The sequence below is a fragment of the Poecilia latipinna genome, unplaced genomic scaffold (genome assembly GCF_001443285.1).
Source record: "Poecilia latipinna isolate Pla-1442-1.1 unplaced genomic scaffold, P_latipinna-1.0 Scaffold391, whole genome shotgun sequence".
NCBI lineage: Eukaryota > Metazoa > Chordata > Actinopteri > Cyprinodontiformes > Poeciliidae > Poecilia > Poecilia latipinna.
The window spans coordinates 76,150-94,740 of NW_015113007.1; the positions used below are offsets into that span (position 1 = coordinate 76,150).

Below are 18,591 nucleotides of genomic sequence, written 5' to 3' on the forward strand. Positions count from 1 at the left end.
TGTGAAAAATTGTAAAATCTAACCTGAAAAGGCATTCAGGGCTTTAAAAAGCCAGATTTGGGTAAGGTAGTTTGTTCTGACTTGTATGTATTCATATTTTTCCTCGAAGTGTCAAGAACTTTCAATAGGTTTCAGACTGGTCTTCTTGCCCTTGTCACACTAACCTTTGGTTAAAATGATGACACCACCGCCATGTTTGAACGTTTGTACGGCGTGACGGGTAAATGATCAGAGATATATTTGACTCTTAATAGGAAGACAGTGAAGTCATGCCACCAATCTGTTTTCAGCACTAATTAATCTGTAGCATTGCTCTTTTAACTGTTGAAGTCGAGAGATCTTCACTGTTTGCAACACTTGCTGTGCATCTTAAAGCCAAGTGAAACGATGTGGGGGGGTCCTTTTGAGGTTTGTTCCCATTTTTTTTTTGGCAGTTTTTTTTTTTTTTTTTTGTCATTTGCAAATAGGTTTAGACAATGGCAATGTGTTTGACTTGCCAGCTTCAGGAGCTTGAAGAAAATGTATGGTGGCTGTTTGTTTTCTCTTAGCTCTTCATTATCCTCTTACCCTCATGCATCATGCTGGGATGCTGCATTAAACTAATAGACCTTGCAGAGCTTCTAAAACCCAAGTTTATCATTATATTTAAAGTATTCCTGATCTTTAAACTGCTTTGCTCTTTGAAAATGTTGGAAAGAAATAGAATCACTCAAAAGTTTTCAGCTTTTCTCTGTACTTTTGTTCTGCCCATGTTGTTTGTGAACCTCTTTGTGGTTTTCCCCACAACACCTGACAGATTCAGCAGCTGCAAAGAGAACGTGGTGAAAGCCGCCGAATTACCGATTCGACTTAATAATTTTGACGGAGGTGGGCGACACCACAAAGACTTAACCCGCTTGGTCTCGCCGCTTCTGGATTTATCCAGGGGTTAACGCAAAGCATTGATTTCATGTTTCATTTGACTGCGGGGGAGGTCAACGGGGACTCTCCTGCTTTTCAGCGGCCGCTTTGTTCCAAATCAAAAGAGATGACATGTGCACTTTTGTGTGTTGCGTGTTATTATAGCAGGCATAGATATCCCTCACACTCATAGCTGCTGATTAAATCAGGAACCTGAAACCACGCAGGGCCCCGGCTGCTGCCATGGCGATAACTCCATTACAAAGTAAACACCGCCATGGGACAAAACATCAGATCTGCGGCAATAAGTGCAGGCTTAAAATAGGACCAATTTAGTGTTATGTTAATATACAAACTACTTAGGACGTTTTGTGTAAAATAAAGCGATTGTGACGGCTTTAAACTAATACCACAACGAGGCTGAAGACTCGCGGTGCCTGCAATCACATGATGAAGCAGAAAAGAAAAAAAAAAAAAGATTAACTTTTTCCGGGAGAGTTAATTAACTTTAATTCCTCCAGTGGTACCTCTAGATTATCTCCAAATGCTGGAGCTCAGTGAAACTTCAAATTGCTGTGTGCACAAGTAAAATTACTTTTACTTGGCAGTGAGCATTCCCTGAACTAAGCACATTCTTTCTTTTTGTAATTCATTTATGACCAAGAAAAGCGATAAAGTCTGTAAATGCATCGTCAAAACTCAAACTCCTCCCACACTGAAAACAAAATGCAACACGTGTCTCTATTCCTGTTAGTTAAAAATGTCCAAATGTGGCACACTATGGAGAGAACCTGTTCGGGTAGCAATTATTATCACGATTGCCCGATGAGGTCACTGTTGTGGAAGCGTTGGTACAGCTTGTTTTGCCTCTGGATTGTTGTTTGAATAATCCAAATATCATATGACAAATTAGAGCACTTCAGTAATAGTGTGGAAGGGTGTGAAAACTCAGAAAACGGACACACACACACATACAGAGGCAGGAATCACTTTAGGAGAGTCAGAGAGTGAAAAAGAGGGAAAGCGAAGGGGACAGACGTTGAAAATCATTTAGGCATGGATGAATGCGGCTGGTACAGATGGCAGCTTGAGCGGAAAAGCCTTGAAATCTGAAGCAGCAGCTTCAGAGCCTTTCTTCCTGAGTGGTGGAGACAAGAAGCTTGTGGATAGCACATTCTTTATACTGTGGTATTTCCTTAAGGAAGCACCTGCTTCCAACTTTTTTTTTTTCTCCGATTCTTGGGATTTCTCTCTCTGGTGTGCATGAAGTTGTCTGTGTTAGACAATAGCAGAGTAACCCCAGCAATGTGGGATTTTGTTTCCGCGACTTGTAGCAGAAACACGTCATCTGTTACGTTTTAATCCTGTACATTTGGAATTTGAGTATCGCTGCATTGATTAGCTAGCCCTACATCCTACATCCAAGTGGTTCTCTTTGGATGCTATGTTTTCTTAAACATTTATGCAGACCAATATAAATGGAAAGCCACTTGGCTAGCTTTAGTACAGCTAATGTAAAACTGGATGCTTGGAACATTCTGATCCAGAATTGGTGTTTCTGACATTGACATTGAGCTCCATTTAGGTGCATTCTGACATGATAGGATCGTACAGTTGCTGAATGTTAATCAGCTGTACATCAATGATACAAATTTCTTGTTCCATCCTTTTTCCGAAACTTGTTCTATTGGATTGAGATATGGTGACTGTGGAAGCAACTGGAGGATAGAGAATGGCATAAGAAATCAGATTGGGTTAATCTGAGCTTCATCACATGGTATATTAGTCAAATTTATTTATAAAGCCCTTTTCACAGACATCACAAAGCACTTTACAATCGAAATCAACCATAAAACCATGCAAAACATAAAACCAACATAAGAAACACAATAAAAATCAAGAGATAAAAGCTTCGGAAAATTAACCACCACCGACTGAAAGGCCCGGTCCCCTTTAGTTAACCTACTGGAGTGGCTATGACAACATGAATTTGGTCTCAAACAGAAAGCAACTAAATTCATCTCTTGTTTCTTGAAGATGTTTTACCTGTCTTCTAGACATGACAAAAAAAATATATAAGATCATTATTGTTTTAGCAGGAGCTTGACGTCATCTTCAAATCCAACTCCACTTTTCAGTTTTCTAACTTGAGTTACCATTTTAAGCAATCATTAAAACTCCAGAGATTAGCTTTCAACACTACTTTTTTTATTTTATATATATATATATATATATATATATATATATATATATATATATATATATATATATATATGTATATAGAGATTAGCTTTCAACACTACTTTTTTTTATTTTATATATATATATATATATAATATATAATATAAATATAAAGACTGTGACAATGTGGCACAGTCTTTGAAGGCAGCATGACAAAGTAAACAAACACAAGCACACGTCCTGATGTTAGCGGTTTGGTGACTGCTGAGATAATTGATAAGACGAAGGTGCTATGACATCAATGGTTACTAGGGTAACTGAGTCCTCAGAGCAGATGGCGGCATGTGGTATTTGTAGCAGGAAGAGGGACTGCCATAAGCATAATTTGTGCATTTGTTTGTGTGTGTGGGGGTGTGTGTGTGTGTGTGTGTGTGTGTGTGTGTCTGTGTGTGCATGTTTAAAAATGCATGGTCATAAAAAGTGTCAGTAATGTGACAGGGGCAACACATTAGATGCTGTTGTCAGTCAAGTAGATGTCTTTTAGATTTCTCTCCTGCACTATTTATTGCTACTAATTTAACTCAGTGAGTCATCAGAAGACAAACCCAGGCAAATACACATCCTGGGTGTGTTTCTGTTCTTTAGAGCCAAGAGTGTACCCTACAAGCAACAAACAGAAACAAGTTTCTACACCTAGGAAAATAAATGACTAACTCTGTTAACAAATTGTGCGATCTTAACATTCTGTGCTCCCCTTGTCCTATGTGTCAAAAATGACCCATACTACCAAAACCATAAAATAAAGCAAATAAATTGAATTTTGCATGATGAAACGATCTGTTATTTAACAATTCAACTCAGTTTAATTCATTTTTTTATCTTTTTTTTTGTCATTATAAAAGAAGACAATCAACAGTGTTACAATCTGGTGTTTAAATGGTTTTGTAATTCACGGGTCAAAAATGACCCATAAGACAGTCCTTGTACCCTCGCGGTGTACAGTCAACATAGAAACATAAACACAAACAACGTATCACTTTTTTGTAATGATGGGGTCCACTTAGGAAAAGTAATATAATTTCAAGTCGGAAAAAAATCGTTTAGGGTATTTGCTAGTGGGTCTCTTTTGACCCGCAAGACAACACAAGGGTTAAATGAAGACCAGTAACAGCCTCTTGAATGACCTTTGTGAACTGGAAGGTCTAGATTAAGGTGTTCTTATTTTCCTTAGTGTGTTGGCAGATGGACAGGTCCCATTGTAGATTGGTGCAATGGTTTTCCACCAGTTATTACTGTGCTTCAGCAGGACTTAGAGGAAATTCAGATCATATTTAATTGGAAATTTTTCAAACTTTTTTTCTTTTAACTCTTCCGACACCATGTGTGCCGTACCATTTAAGTTTTTTGATATTAGTCTGACATTCCTGCTGATATACATTGCACAGAACTCCAGTGGTAGTTCAGAAGAGACAATGCTTTTCAAACAATCGTCATGATTAGGCAGCAGCAAGTTCAATCAGTCACCTTCCCAGTGGTCTTCTTCACCGACAGCCCACTGATTGAAGTGGAATAGCAACTTCTTGAGGACCGGGTATGAGTGGGCATACGGCCCTTAAGTGTCTTTATTAGTGTGGCATTTCCATAAAAGGTTTTGTAGCCTTTTGACAGCCTCATGTAAAATCAATGATTGCCTCCATTTACTCTGTCTATGTAAATTCAGCTGCCAATCAACAAGTTAATTTTAACATTTGGAAGACATAAATGATACAAGATAAAACGGAGGAATAGGATAACAGGTATACAAATAATAATTAAACAAGAAAATGGGGAAACTTTGTTTATTATTGAATGGACTTCGAGACTGCCTTTCATATCCCCAAGGTCCATGATGACAGACCAAAGTACATGTGACATGAACACGGACGAATGACAGGCTGCATGAGTATGTGTCTGCATATTAACTTTTTTTTTTTAGGATAATTGGGCTTTTACAAGATCTGGCCACTTCACACTCTCGCCTGGGTACCACTCTGCTCCCCGCTGGAGTTAATTTCCTGAAGTCGCTAATAGAACCACGTCATCTGCAAAACGCAAAGATGAGACTCTGAGGTTCCAAAATCACAATTAGGAAATAGGGGCGGCCCTGGTGGATCCTAATATGCACTTGAAACAAGCTGAACGTGGTGCCAAGAATGTGGGCGCCAATTCTTGCTTTGCTCATACAAGGGAAAGAATAGCCCTGGAAAGCATCCCCAGCATCTTGTACTCCCACAACAAACCCCAGCAATAGTTCCTCAGGAAAAGCAATCGTTAACTTTCTGTAGATCCACAAAACGCAGGTAGGGTGGGCAACCAAACTCGCATAACCCACTCAGCATTCATGTGAGGGTAGCAATCTAGTCCTCTGCTTCACAGCCAGGAAGAAAATCACACGGAATCCTCCTTAATCGCTGATTCAATCATTTGTCTTTGCCTCCCTTCTAACAATCTGGGGTGAACTTTCCCAGGGAGGCTGAGAAGTAGAATTCCTCAATAGCCAGAATAAACCCTCTGGCACCTTTACCTCAAAATTAAGACAGTTGCTCAAGTCTGTCACTCTACTAATGTTGTCCCGGTTCTCCATGTGACACCGAGAAGGCGTGCTAACCGGGACAGCCCCACAATGTCCAGAGCTTTCAACACATCCGGGCGCATCTCTGTCACCTCTCTCTCTGACATATCAAGCAATTTAACAGACTTCCTTGAGGTCAACGAAAACTCCTTTACCAAAATCTTGGATTTCTTCTCTCAGCCTGGTTTTTGCCTCTGCAACCACAGAAGCTTCACCCCTTCTGGCCGTCTGGTACACCTGTATGCTGCTTCAAAATTCACCCCTGTTGACCAGAACCTTTTAAAACCCTACAATTGATAAAGACAATATGTTTTTTTTTTGTTTGTTTGTTTTGATTTCTTTGTCTTGTTACTCACAGTTAGTAAAAGAGAAGCTGAGGCCAGGGAAAGCAAAACCGTGTCTCAAATTGTACAGTAGGCTTCGTAGTTTTCATTCCAACAGTCAGTGTTTCCACTGTGACACCAACGGATTTGAATGTGAAGAGTCCCGTTTATTAAGTCTTGGCTTTAACCCTCACTAGTCAAAAGTTCAGAGTTATTAATCCCCCATGTACTGTAACTGTACCAAGAGCAAAGTTAAGACCACATTTCCTCACATTTGGCCAGCACCAAAAAATTAAAACCAACGACTTTGTTGTATGTGAACAAGAAAAAAAAAAATCAGATCTATTAAAAACAAACTTGTGTGTTTTTTTTTCCAGGGCAGTGTATCTGTGGACAGTGTATTTGCCATCCACCTGAGGAGAGTCGCATTCATGGGAAAAACTGTGAGTGTGACGACCGTCAGTGTGAGGACATGGAGGGAGAGGTCTGCGGAGGTGAGAGCACAAACGCTAACGCACACACGCAACTCTGTGACTCGATTCCACACAGGAAATGCACCGAACATTGCATTATGCAGGGTACAAAATTATGTTTTAGCTCAGCGTTGTTGGCAGTGAGAGTAAAGATCCCAGTAAAAAAAAAAAAAAAATGAAAACAACGTCAACGTTCTGTGTGTCTCATTCGAGTAGTACTTGTGCCAACAAATTCAGTCTGAAGCGGCAAAAGTGACTAATGTGACATTTATGAATATTCTCTTGCTTACTGTGGAACTATAGTTTAATTATCAGTGGACCAAGCCTGCAACTATGAAAGGCCTGTTCACCGAGCTGAAGAACACTGATTTCAAATTCAAATAAAAAAACAAAAAAAACAAATTGATGTAGCTGACAGAAATCAGCACATCGCTGTTCTTTTTGTTTTGTTTTGTTTTGTTGACTAATTTGTGATATGACACAAGAACAAAACAAAAATTTCAGTAAAAATAGAATATAAAATGTATTACCTACGAGATTTAGGCCAATGGAAACCTACGTCTGTCCATGTGCATCAATGTTGTGTCTTGTAAAAATATTCAGACCTGTTAAACTTTTTAGCATTTTGTTTTTTTTTATATTAAAGTCAAATTTTACAGCAGTGGTTCACCTTTTTGAACAAGACAACAAACCTAAACATTACAGCCAAAGCAACAGAGCAATAGTTTATATCAAAGCAAATTCATTTGTTGGAATGGCCCAGCTATCGTCCAGACTTAAATCCAACTCAGAATTTGTGGGAAGACTTGAAATATGATTCTCTCCGGTGCTCTTTATCTAATTGGAATGAGGCTGAGCTGTTTTGCAAAGATAAATGGGCAACGATTTGTGTCTAAATGTGCAAATATTGTAGAGACATTACTCCTAAAGGCTGTCTGCAATTGTAGGTAAAAGGTGGTTGTACAAAGTACTGACTCAATAACTACTCTTCTGATTGTGAAAAGTTAAAAAAAAAAAAAAAAAACATGACAAAAATGTATTCTATTTTTACCACGAAAAACGGTGCTCCAGTTTGTGTTGATCACATCTAATTCCTTTAAAATACATTGAAGTTTGTTACCGGAATGTAAGAAGAGTATCAACCTTTTGCACGATACTCTAAGAACGAGGGGTTTCTTCATCGGTAGGAGGAGTGCAAGGAGTTCCTGCAAGCCACAGTGGCTGAGCTGCACTGAGCGGTAGTTCAACTCAGAGGTGATACTCAGATGAGAACATTTTTCAATTGATTTAGTTAAAGGTGAGGCTTTTTTCCCCCCTTCAGCTTCCTCACTAACAAGTGGGTACAGAAGGAGATGTATGGGACACAATGAGGAATGAAAAAGTGCAACCTCCTTGTCTCTGAGGAGTTTGGCTCAGCAGCTTCAGCAGGAATTAGTTTTTAATAAGATTATCTCTGCACGCTTTTGAAGCTGCACTCTGCTCAATGCAAACACAACCAGCGTCGGAGTGGAACAGGGCTCGGACCAACAGTGAGCCGGACCAGCCCAGGCTGGGCCCTTTGCAGTGCACAGAGGCCGAAATTATATGCACCTTACATTCAGAGCTATCAAACTTGCCTTTTAACTTTCAAACACGCAAAATTATTCAAATAAGCTCGTATTGAACAAATACCTCACTTTTGAAATGTTGCAGTAGTATTTGCAAAGACATAAACCTTGGTTTTCCCCCTTGCTTTTACTCTTTGTCTTACCGGTCATACCTTTGCTGCACCAATTTCGCATTTACCTCCCTTTCACTGTCTGTCCATTAAGTGCCAGAGCACTCATTCTGAGACAGACAGGTGCACGCTAATTGAACGGAGCTCGCTTGTCGAACCTTCAAAGCAATTACCTGCCGTCCCAAACCGACTGATTGAGGCGGTCATGCATGGTCTGCCACGGCCGACACCCCCGGTTCGTCTAAGGCGGAGGCTTAGTTTCGTTTATAACCTCGCACTTTTACACGCAGTTCCAAATTCACAGAGATTCTCAGTTACCTTATTAACTTTGTTTTGGGTTCTGCTTGTTCACAAACCTTGTAAAATGAATCAGCCACCAAAAGCTTCTGCCCAGCGATTGCGAGGATTATGAACATCTATGTGTCGTACTTCGTTCCAATAACACCAGCAAAGATTATTAGGAATATTTTCAAGTATTTGTTTTCGGAGTCTGTAATGTCAGTACACACCAGTTAAAACTAAAGTAAGGATGTATTTTCTACTACTTAAAATATGCTTCCAGAAGTTCCCAAAAGATCAGCATCACTGCACTGCAATAAAAAATTTGTTAGGTAATTTAACAAGCATTTTGTAATACAATGTTATTGGTTTTTTTTTTCTATTGAATGACAATAGAAAGGATCTTATGACGAAAGAAAAACAAAACAAAAAAAATCTCATAACATTTCAGATCATTTGCAAGACCAAAACTCAAAAGGCAAGTATAGTGGACAATAGAAAAGAGAACATAATTTGGTACAGTGAGAGTTTCCAGTCTGTTTCCATCCAACCAAACTCTAATGAGTTTCTGGAAAAACTGAGTTTTCAGACTGATTCAGTCATTCTATATCACCATCATCATTCCAACACTTGGCAACAACCCGAAGTATTAAGTTATTAAGTTCTACAAAAACATTTGCATTTAGAGCACCCAAAATGCCTAGCAACGTCCCTGGATATATTGTTAAATATTATTTATTGTCATGTAAAAACTCTCAAGACAACTTATATGCAAAAAGCACAGAAAAGTATAACTGAGTGAATGCAGCTGGCACACAGAGGAAAACACTATAATTTTGCTAGACTCACTTATAATTAGTAATCACATTATTGCTGCGTTTGAAATATTTATTTGTTTTCCAACTGTGTGTTGTGCTCACAGCGTATAAGAGCAAGTAGGGGGAAGCTGTAAACAGGTGTTTTTTGCATTTCGAACACCATCCGAGCGCTGCGGCACTTCATAATCATGCACTGAGTGTTCCCAGTTATGTGTTGCATAAACAAACATCGCCAGCCTAAACCTGAGGTGATGGGTGACATTATTTATCCGTTTTTGGGCTGACAACACATCATATGTCTTCATTACACTTCGGTGACATTTCACGACACAAATCTGTTTATTTGTTTATTTTTTTTTTCATATTGTTATAATTTGCGCCACACAAAAATGATTATCACAATGGTGCTTGGGAAACAGCACACAGATACCAGGTGGAGAAATAATTTCCTGAGCTGCTACTCAGGTTTGGGAGAAACAGGGCGAAGCAACGGAGAAGGACTTTCTGTTATCCTTCTGGAACATCAGGCAAACTTTTTCTGATGACTCAAAAGGTGAACGGAGCCAAACGAAGTTTATTCGTATTGCAAAATTCAGAAACAAGGTGAAGCGCTCGACACGATAAAAACACAAAACAAGCAACACAATTTAGTCAGATGCCGTCACCAAGAATAGTCATCTTCAAATACTCATCAGGCATATTGATTCCAGCTATTATTAATCGAGGTAACTCTAGACAGGTGAGTTGTTGGCGTTGATTTAAAGGTAGCACGCATGTGACTTCAGATCAGAAGTTGCCTGTTGACACAATGAAGTTCCTGATGTTCCTGTCAAATTCTGCGCTGAGATCCAACAGTACCAACGTTGTGGTTCTTCCACAGTCTGTATTTATGTGGATTTCAGTGAACATTTTGACGCGGGCAGTCACTGCGGTGACAGAAACCGGAATGAAACACGTCAAAGTGGTTGGCTGTCATTAAGAAGCTATTTTCCTGGTGAAGCACACCTTTTTTTTTTTTGATAATTTTGCTGTGGAAGGTTAGCGATTGAATTGTAATTCTCCCACAGAGACATGTCCAGATTGTCCTTTGTTATCAGTGGGTTGACTGGGAGAAAACACCGGATGACAGCGAACATTCCTTAAGAAAGGAAAGAAAGGAAACTTTTGTTCTTAAGGAACAAAAGTTCTTATGGAAAGTTGTGGATAGGGTATGAAGACAGCAGGAGAAGGAGCGTGTAGTTGACCGGCACTCGCATTGTGTTGTTAACTTTGCAGCAGTCTCTCATACTGAGTGTGCATGTTGGGACAGCAGGGGGGAAAAAAAATCCCCTGACCTTTAACGGGATGAAAACTCCAGCAGGACCTGGCTCAGTGAGAGCCCCGTCTCCCGAGGCTGACTGTTGGGTTTGAGAAGGCAGAGCGTACAGAGTATTCAAAAATTCCCATAAAATTTTAAACTTGTTCAGGTATGAATGAGCATTTTTTTCAGCAGTTTTCTGACCAACAGTTTGATAAATCTCTGACCCGGTGATACCAGTTTTCTGATTTCTCATATGAATAATAAAATAGGGGAGTTTTTTTTTTTGCCTTGCAGGTAAATATGACGATTAATAAAATATGTACAGCAAGATGAAACAATGACTTTTTAAATTACAAATCTACAAAAGACAAACAACGGCAAAGGTATATCATTAAGTGATTTATGCATGTTTTGCAATAATAGACTATCAAACAGCCTGTCTGTTATGACCTGCTGTTAATTATTTCTGTTATGCCAGATAAGACATCACATCACTTTGTGAGAAAGAGCAGTCAGTGTTACACAGCTCCCCAGTAAAGAAGTTATAATCTCACCCATTTTACATTTGGGTAAAATTATGCCACATAACAAACATTTACCTTAACTGGGAGTTTTCTAAAATGTCCATGATGAGTCAACTTGAACTTTTCAGAAGGATAAAAGGGATAAACTTCACTGTAAAACAAACTCCCTGCTATTTGCTGAAGACTCAGTCCCCTTTTAAAAGCAGCAGCCTGGAGGGACAGGCAGCATGCCTCGGTTGGAGACAGAATTTCACTTCTTAAAAAAGCTCCCAACACCTTTTGTGCTTCCCATTATTTTATTTTTAGACACGTCAATCATATTGACAAAAGAAAACTGAGTCTTCCTCCTAAAGAAACAACTTTTCACCCCAAACTGCTTTGTCATTAGTGAAACCTGTTAGTGTATAGGTAATACATATGATGCTTTCACTGATTCGAAAAAAAAAAAAAAAAGAATTTTGGTTTCTGACCAGCCCGTTACCAACCAGAGCTATTCAAGCATCAACATGTTGACGCAGTACTAATGATAAAACGACACAATGACAAAACGATTAATGTCAGAATTACTGTTTTGTAATCCAAATATTCCAGCAGTGACTGCATCTTTGTCAGCTTTGACGTATATTTTTATGGTTCTTGTCAAACGATGCTAGAAGCAATTACAGCAAAGCAGCAAACAACAGCCTCTCTCAACCTAATGAACCTTCTTGGCTTCCAAAGTGTCATATGCTGGATGTTTTTTTTTGTTGTTGTTGTTTTTTTGCCCGCTATTTCTATTCTTTGTTTTTCATCTGTCTGAAGCATTAGATTTATTAAGGACAGCACAAGACCAGCGATGACAGTTCCTTTCATGCCCCTTGGGGAAATACAATAAGCTCTCTCCGTCTCTCTCATCTCCCTGCAGCTCTTCCTCCCTGCACTGCCTATTAGTGTCAGGGTTCAATGTTAGTGCTGTCAGCTCTTTGTATTTATCAGCTTTAAAACTTTTTTTTTTTGCCCTTTCCAGAGGTATTTCATTTGTCTTCGACTACCTGTGCAGACATTTCTTCTTCTTCTTCTTCTTTTTTTTTTTTTACATTTCTGGTTGTTTTTATCTCATGGTCCCTCACCACATCCTGTCTCCTTTTAACAAAGGCACTTCTGCTTTTCACTGCCAGGTCACGGTTACTGTTCATGTGGACGGTGCATCTGCGAGGAAGGCTGGTTTGGGAACCTGTGCCAGTTTCCCAGGTCTTGCGACATGAGTGACGCCCAGAGCAAGGAACTCTGCGAGACAGACGATGGAGTCGTTTGCAGTGGAAAAGGTGAATAGGAATTACACCCCCCGCTCCCCACCCCACCCCTCTCTTTCAGCCCTTTAAGCTAGCATTTGTCTGCAAGCAACATTGTATTATTAAATGTCAAAAGAAAGGGAATCAGCCATATGTTGTTGAAGAATGTCACTCGTGAACAAGGGTGAATGTGTCAGTGATCACTGCGATTTTCGATGAGCTGAAGAGTATAAGAGAAAATGCTTTGCATTAACTTGCAGGGTTAGTTAGCTGCATTAGCAGGAAATATTGGACAAAAGGCCACCAAGACTGGAGTCTGTTTTGCAGAATTAAAAGCACAAAGAACCCGAACATTATCCCAAACTTGTTTAGCAGCAGGAGAGCGGAGCGGCGGTCTTTCGGTAGACAATGACCGAAAAGTTGCACAAAGTCGAATCTGATTTATTATTATTTTTTCCTCTGAACACTGACTGGTACTGATGACTAGGGCTTATTATGAACTGATCACCTTTAATTCCAGTTAAATTCTGAAGATCCACCCATATATGCACAGAGCACATGCACACACAGGCTAACCCACGTCATTCCTGCTGCAAAGCAACGGTGCTGCCAACTGCGCATTGAGCTACATGAAGTCTAAAAGTAATGCACAAAATGACTATGTGAGGGTTTGAAAGTCTTCATTAGTTATAATAGAAGTTTTTTTTTTCTCTTTTTGTTTTATAAGAATTTGCTGTGTAACTTTTGTGCAGATTGCACAGTATTTACTAGACTGTTTTTGAGTCTGGGTGGTGATATTGATTTTTCCCCCTTAATGGGCTCCATTATGTATGGCCATAGTCTCTCATTCTCCTTTGGGGAGAAACGCTTTATTTCTCCCCAAAGGGTAATTTGCAAGATAGTGTAGAGAACCTTAATAATGAAACAACATATACAATTTGCCTACAATGTGTTAATGCCTGCGTTTTTGTTGTTGCTTTTTTTCTTACTCTAAGCAAGATTTAAGAGACACAGTTAATTAAAAACCGTCTGGGTTTTTGTGAGCTTCAGCATGTATTTCAAAATTACAGCTTAGTTGAATTGCCTTAATCCAGGAGCTCCTGTTCGCTGTGACTGCTGATCTCATACTGTGCAACAGAAAATTAACTACAGATTCCAGGTTATTAATGCCAAATAATTAATCCAATAGCGTTGTTTTACGAAGAAACACTGCTGATCTTAATCGCTCTGAGATTAAGATCAGATGTGTGCTCTAAAGGAAAGTCGTTTTTTTCTTTTGACGCAGTTGACAATCTTGTTACTGTGTGTAGAAAACACTCATATAAACTGAATTAAATGTGGACTGTAAACATTTAAACATGACTGTATGAATGTTGATGTTTAATTTTAGACACAATTATTGTTGTGACTGAATAAAAAAATCAGCTGTTACGGTTATGGGTAAAAGAAAGTGAAACTATAATTTCTTGAGTTTATTTTTTTTTTCTCCATGTCAGTGACTTCTGGAGTGAAATTAATTCTCACAAACTTTATATTATATAAATTTGTTGAATGATATAAGATTTGATATAAATCAATTTGGAAAAGCCAGGTCACTTTTATGTTAAAGTTCTTCTATAGATAGGTTGAAAAACTACACTTACAGCAAAAGTTTTCATGACTTGTAAACTTTTCCACATTTTGTCACATCATAGTCACAAAAATGTCATTATTTTCTGCTAATTTTGCACAACAGACCAAACTTGTGTCAAAGTTTTGCTCATTTGCTGAGGAACCTCCGTTCCAGTCTTACGTTTTCTGCAGCACCTCCTCAGCATGATGCTGCCACCACCATATTTTGACACTGGTGATGCTGCGTTAAGGTCGATGTGCAGCGTTAGTTTTCTGTCAGGCATAGTGTTGCACATTTTGGTCAAAAACGTTCAGTTTCCCCTCTGTGTGTGCTGTTCCTCATTAACATCTCGTGATAATCTAAAAACTAGACACCCAGAGTTACAACGGGTCTTTGAACTGCTCCGCTAATTAATGGTTTCCTTGTGTAGCTTGACTATCATATTTTGGTAGGTTTGCAGTTTTGCATTACTATTTCTATGAACAAATGATTGGACAGTCGGCGCTGCATCGAATGTTCAAAGAGATGCATTTCATTTCTGACCTGAATCTCGTTTAAACTGCATTTCTTACATGCGTGTCAAACTTTCAAACAGTTATGTGAAGTTTGTGTTGCTTTCATGCGCTGCTTTCTGTTTCTTCATCTCATTAACACATACTGGAATCTGTGGTGGCAAAATGTGAAAGGGCTGCTCGTGCACTCGCAAGGTGTAGAAGGTCCCTTTTCCACTTTTGACACCTCGAACGCAGTTATTCAGTTTAAAAATATAACTTCAGAGCAGCTAATCCGGCTTTTCCCCATTTTTGCCAGATGTACTTGAATTAAGTGCGTCAAACTGTCGCTGCATTCTACTTTGTGTCATTAAGCAACTAATGGCGCCACACGACAGACTAGCTTCTCCGTTGTGTGGCGGCGAATCCGGAGGAAAACGTCGACCGCAGAGAGGCCAGCGCTGAGCAGGGCTGGGAAATGAAGATGAGCGTCTTTATTCTCCATGCTCCACTTCTTTTAAAAGCCAGATCTATCTTCTTTTCTTGACCAGCCTCTTCCTTAGCTATTTTACTTTATCTTCCTCTCCTCTCTACAGCTGCCTTACCTTTTCTGCTGTGGCCCCTTCACATGCAAGTAAAAAAGCTGTGGTGAATGAAAAAGAAAAAGCTGAACCCCTGGGTATAAAAAAAAAAAGAAGGCTGATAGCCAGATTTGTTTCTCTCTCCCAATTCTTAAAATGTTATTATTCTGTTGCTACCCTAGAGAGAGAAACGAAATGTAAACTGATGGAGGAGAGAGGAAGTGCAGCGTGTGGGTGGATTGGTATCCTGGTGGTAAAACTGTATTAGAAGCTGTTTCCTCGGGGAATATCTCTGTCCACTCTAACCGACTCCATTAATCTTCTCTGAAAAAGAAAAGGTGAAAAAAAAATCACAGAGGATTAAACAAAACAGCTTTTATTGGGGGGGGGGAATAATAATGTGCCAAGTGGGTGGCAAAAAAAAAAAAAAAAAGAAAGAAGAAAGGAAAATATCAAACACTCAAAACCCTGAACAGTGACGGTAATCAAACTACATGTGTGTGTGTGTGTGTGTGTGTGCTTTGTGCGTGTTGCAGGTTCCTGTCACTGTGGCCAGTGCATTTGCTCTCGCCAAGAGTGGTGGGTGTCAGGAGAGCACTGCGAGTGCGACGACCGAGAGTGTGACAAACATGATGGCCTCATCTGCACAGGTAATGACACACGGTGTGCCGCAGCTGTAACAGAGCGCGCTAAAGAGGGATGGCACCAACAAACGCCTCACAGCAGGGCTCGCTTTCCTTCACAGAGAGCCAAATACAAAGGAGAAGCGATAACTGTCAGTAAACAGTCATGAAGTCTATATTTCACGGTATTACGGAAAATTCAGTTATCATATTAGGATAATCTAAGAAAAAGAAAAACTAAAAAACAAATGAAAAACATCCAGAAGCTGACTGGAAAGCTTGAGTTAAAAAAAACATAGCTGTGGTAAATTTATCCTTTTCTTTAGCATCACCATTTTATACAGCTTTGAAGCGACAATCAACAAAACTCCTGCAGCATGTCCTCGGGTTGCCAGTCATTTTGAATTCCTGCGTGTCATTTTTGAGTTAACGGAGCAAAACCACAAAACAGCACGCCTTAAAGTAACAGAACAATGTTCATTAAAAAAAGAATATACTAAACTTGTGCTCGTTCACTGCTACGGTTCGGGTTTTGAAGGATTAGAATATGCCAATTGTACATTTTTACCAGCTTTAGCTACTCTGCTCAGCAACGCAAAGTCTTTCCGGTTTCACATAACCGACTTGACCAAGAAATACATGAAACAGTGACAATAAATACCAACCAACAAACCGAAATTACAGAAATCCTGAGGACTCTGCAGTGGTCAAGTGTGTCACTGCTTTGTGTCTTGGTGTGGGAACAATCATCTTATCTCCAATGTGAGCCGAACGAAGCAGACGGTTATAGGTTTGAAGAGAAACGGAGTTAAGTCAAATGCTATTCTCTCATCATGGGAGAAGGAATGGAGGTGGTGGAGGAATATAAATGCGTCAGCGTTCACCTGGACAACAGACTGGACCTGGAGACGCAACGGTGCAGTCGCCTACAAGAAGGAACAGAGCAGACTGTCCTTCTTGAGGAACCTTAGGTCTTTCAAGATGCTTCAAATCTTCTAGAAGACTGCTGTGAAGAGCAACCTGTCGTCTGTTGGGGTAACAGCATCTGATTTAGAAAACGTGAACTGCCTGATGGAGAAGGCCGGTTCTGTTCTGATGGCTATTGTGGTGCGTGGATAACATGTAGGCGTTTTGAGAGTTTTAGCTAAAGGGGTTAAAGGCCGTAGCAGCATGCCGTTCCATAAAGATGGCCTGATTGCAGGCGAGACATCAGCAGCCTCTTGTTAGTGATGGCATATTTATTTTCAGGGAAGTAGCTTGCTGAACAAACAGGGCAATAACCTATCGGGAACAGAAAAGCAATAAACACCTGACGATCGATACAAAATGCCCAATTTGCTTGACACGAATTTCTTAGATGGTGAAAACTGATTAAACTGTGTTTGGTGAAGTCCTTTAAACAGGCCTTCACTCTGATAAAAGGAGCGAAAGTTGAGACGAAACCATGAAAAAGTGATTTCACTTAAAAAAAAAAAGTCACGCTCTAATAATTGTCACATCAGAAGTAGTTTCTTACATTAGAAGTTTTACTTTTGTAGCTTTTTCTTCTTTAATTTCCTCAACATTGCGACAGCTGTTGTTGTGGAAACATGAATTGTTAAGGACATATCCCTCTCTGTTAGCACTGGCAATGTTGTAAGTATTCGTTCTTGGTGCGCATCAAAATGACTGTTTGAGAAGTTCAGCTCATCATCATGGAGACCGATCATGTAAAACTTCAGTCTGAAAGCACATCAGCGGAGCGACATGAAAGACAATGCTTCAAAAACAGCAAGCAAATAAAGAAAATGGATGTCAGCATCTGTTAAATGTTTCTCCCTTTCATTACCAACTTAAATATGAACGTTAAAATTACCCTGAGCACGACAATCATTTGAATGGAATGGCGTTTTACATGAAAAGTTAATTAAACACGGGGACTTAAATATCTTCTAATAAATAAATAAATAAATAAATAGAAACGTTACAGCCTCTTTCCATCAGATTGAGTCATTTCGTTATTGTAATTACTAAGAGGTTTCCTTGGCATGTTTAATGAGAAATTACACTGCATCCAGAAATGTCATGGATTCTCTAAAGCTGTGGATTCCCATTACACATGTAACCGGTGAGTGATGTGGAAAATGCAACATATTAGGAATGCTCGCGTGTCGATTTTATGCACTGAAGACGGTAATTCGGAAAGGAAACGAGTTTTGTTAATCTTTGGGTTTTACAATTGAAAGCCACATGAATGTTGGTTACTTTTGCCTGATATGTTGCAGGTTCATCAGTTTACAATACTGTAAGGACTACTACATAAACTTAGAAATTAGTGACACCTATAAGTGCCGCTTTCAATTTTGACTGAGAATTGAAAACTCAAGAGACTTATTCTGCTAGTTTAAAAAGACGAAAAGCTCAAGTACGACTGAAATGTCCTTCGGAAGCTTTTGATATTTAGTCAATTCTTCGCAGGTTTTCAGGATGGAAACCACACAAAAATCATCAAAACCAGGGAAAATCCCAAATATTTTCGGCAACAAGATAAACATCTGTGGGTTTATACAACCTTACTTTGAAAACTAGCCAAACTAGTACGCAGTCGTGTCGAATGAATTGGAATATGCTTTCCGATGAGGCTGGTTTGTCTGAACAATAGTACCTTCTGAAAATAACAAGCGTTTAAGAATGTATTAAACATCGTTTTCTCAAAACAAAACAAAAATGTGTCTTGTCTTGTTTTGGTTTGGTGGGATTTTGCAGTTTTAAATCCCAGAATTGTAATTTGTTAGCTAGAAGCAGGACATCGTTACATTTAACAGAAAGAAATCTAAAAAAAAAAAAAAAAAAAAAAAAAAAAAAATTAAATGTTAAAATAATCCAAAAAATGCGGTTTCTTTAAAAA

General features: G+C 39.2%; 1 protein-coding gene across 2 annotated transcripts in view; it reads left to right on the forward strand.

Moving 5' to 3' along the window:
- Window positions 1-18,591, forward strand: part of itgbl1 (integrin, beta-like 1) — a 50,933-nt gene that overhangs the window by 26,354 nt on the left and 5,988 nt on the right. For both annotated transcript variants that reach the window (XM_015037070.1, XM_015037069.1), the window contains 3 exons: window positions 6,393-6,509; window positions 12,284-12,430; window positions 15,618-15,731. In XM_015037070.1, coding sequence (XP_014892556.1) covers window positions 6,393-6,509; window positions 12,284-12,430; window positions 15,618-15,731 — 378 coding nt within the window. The remainder of the gene's footprint in view (window positions 1-6,392; window positions 6,510-12,283; window positions 12,431-15,617; window positions 15,732-18,591) is intronic.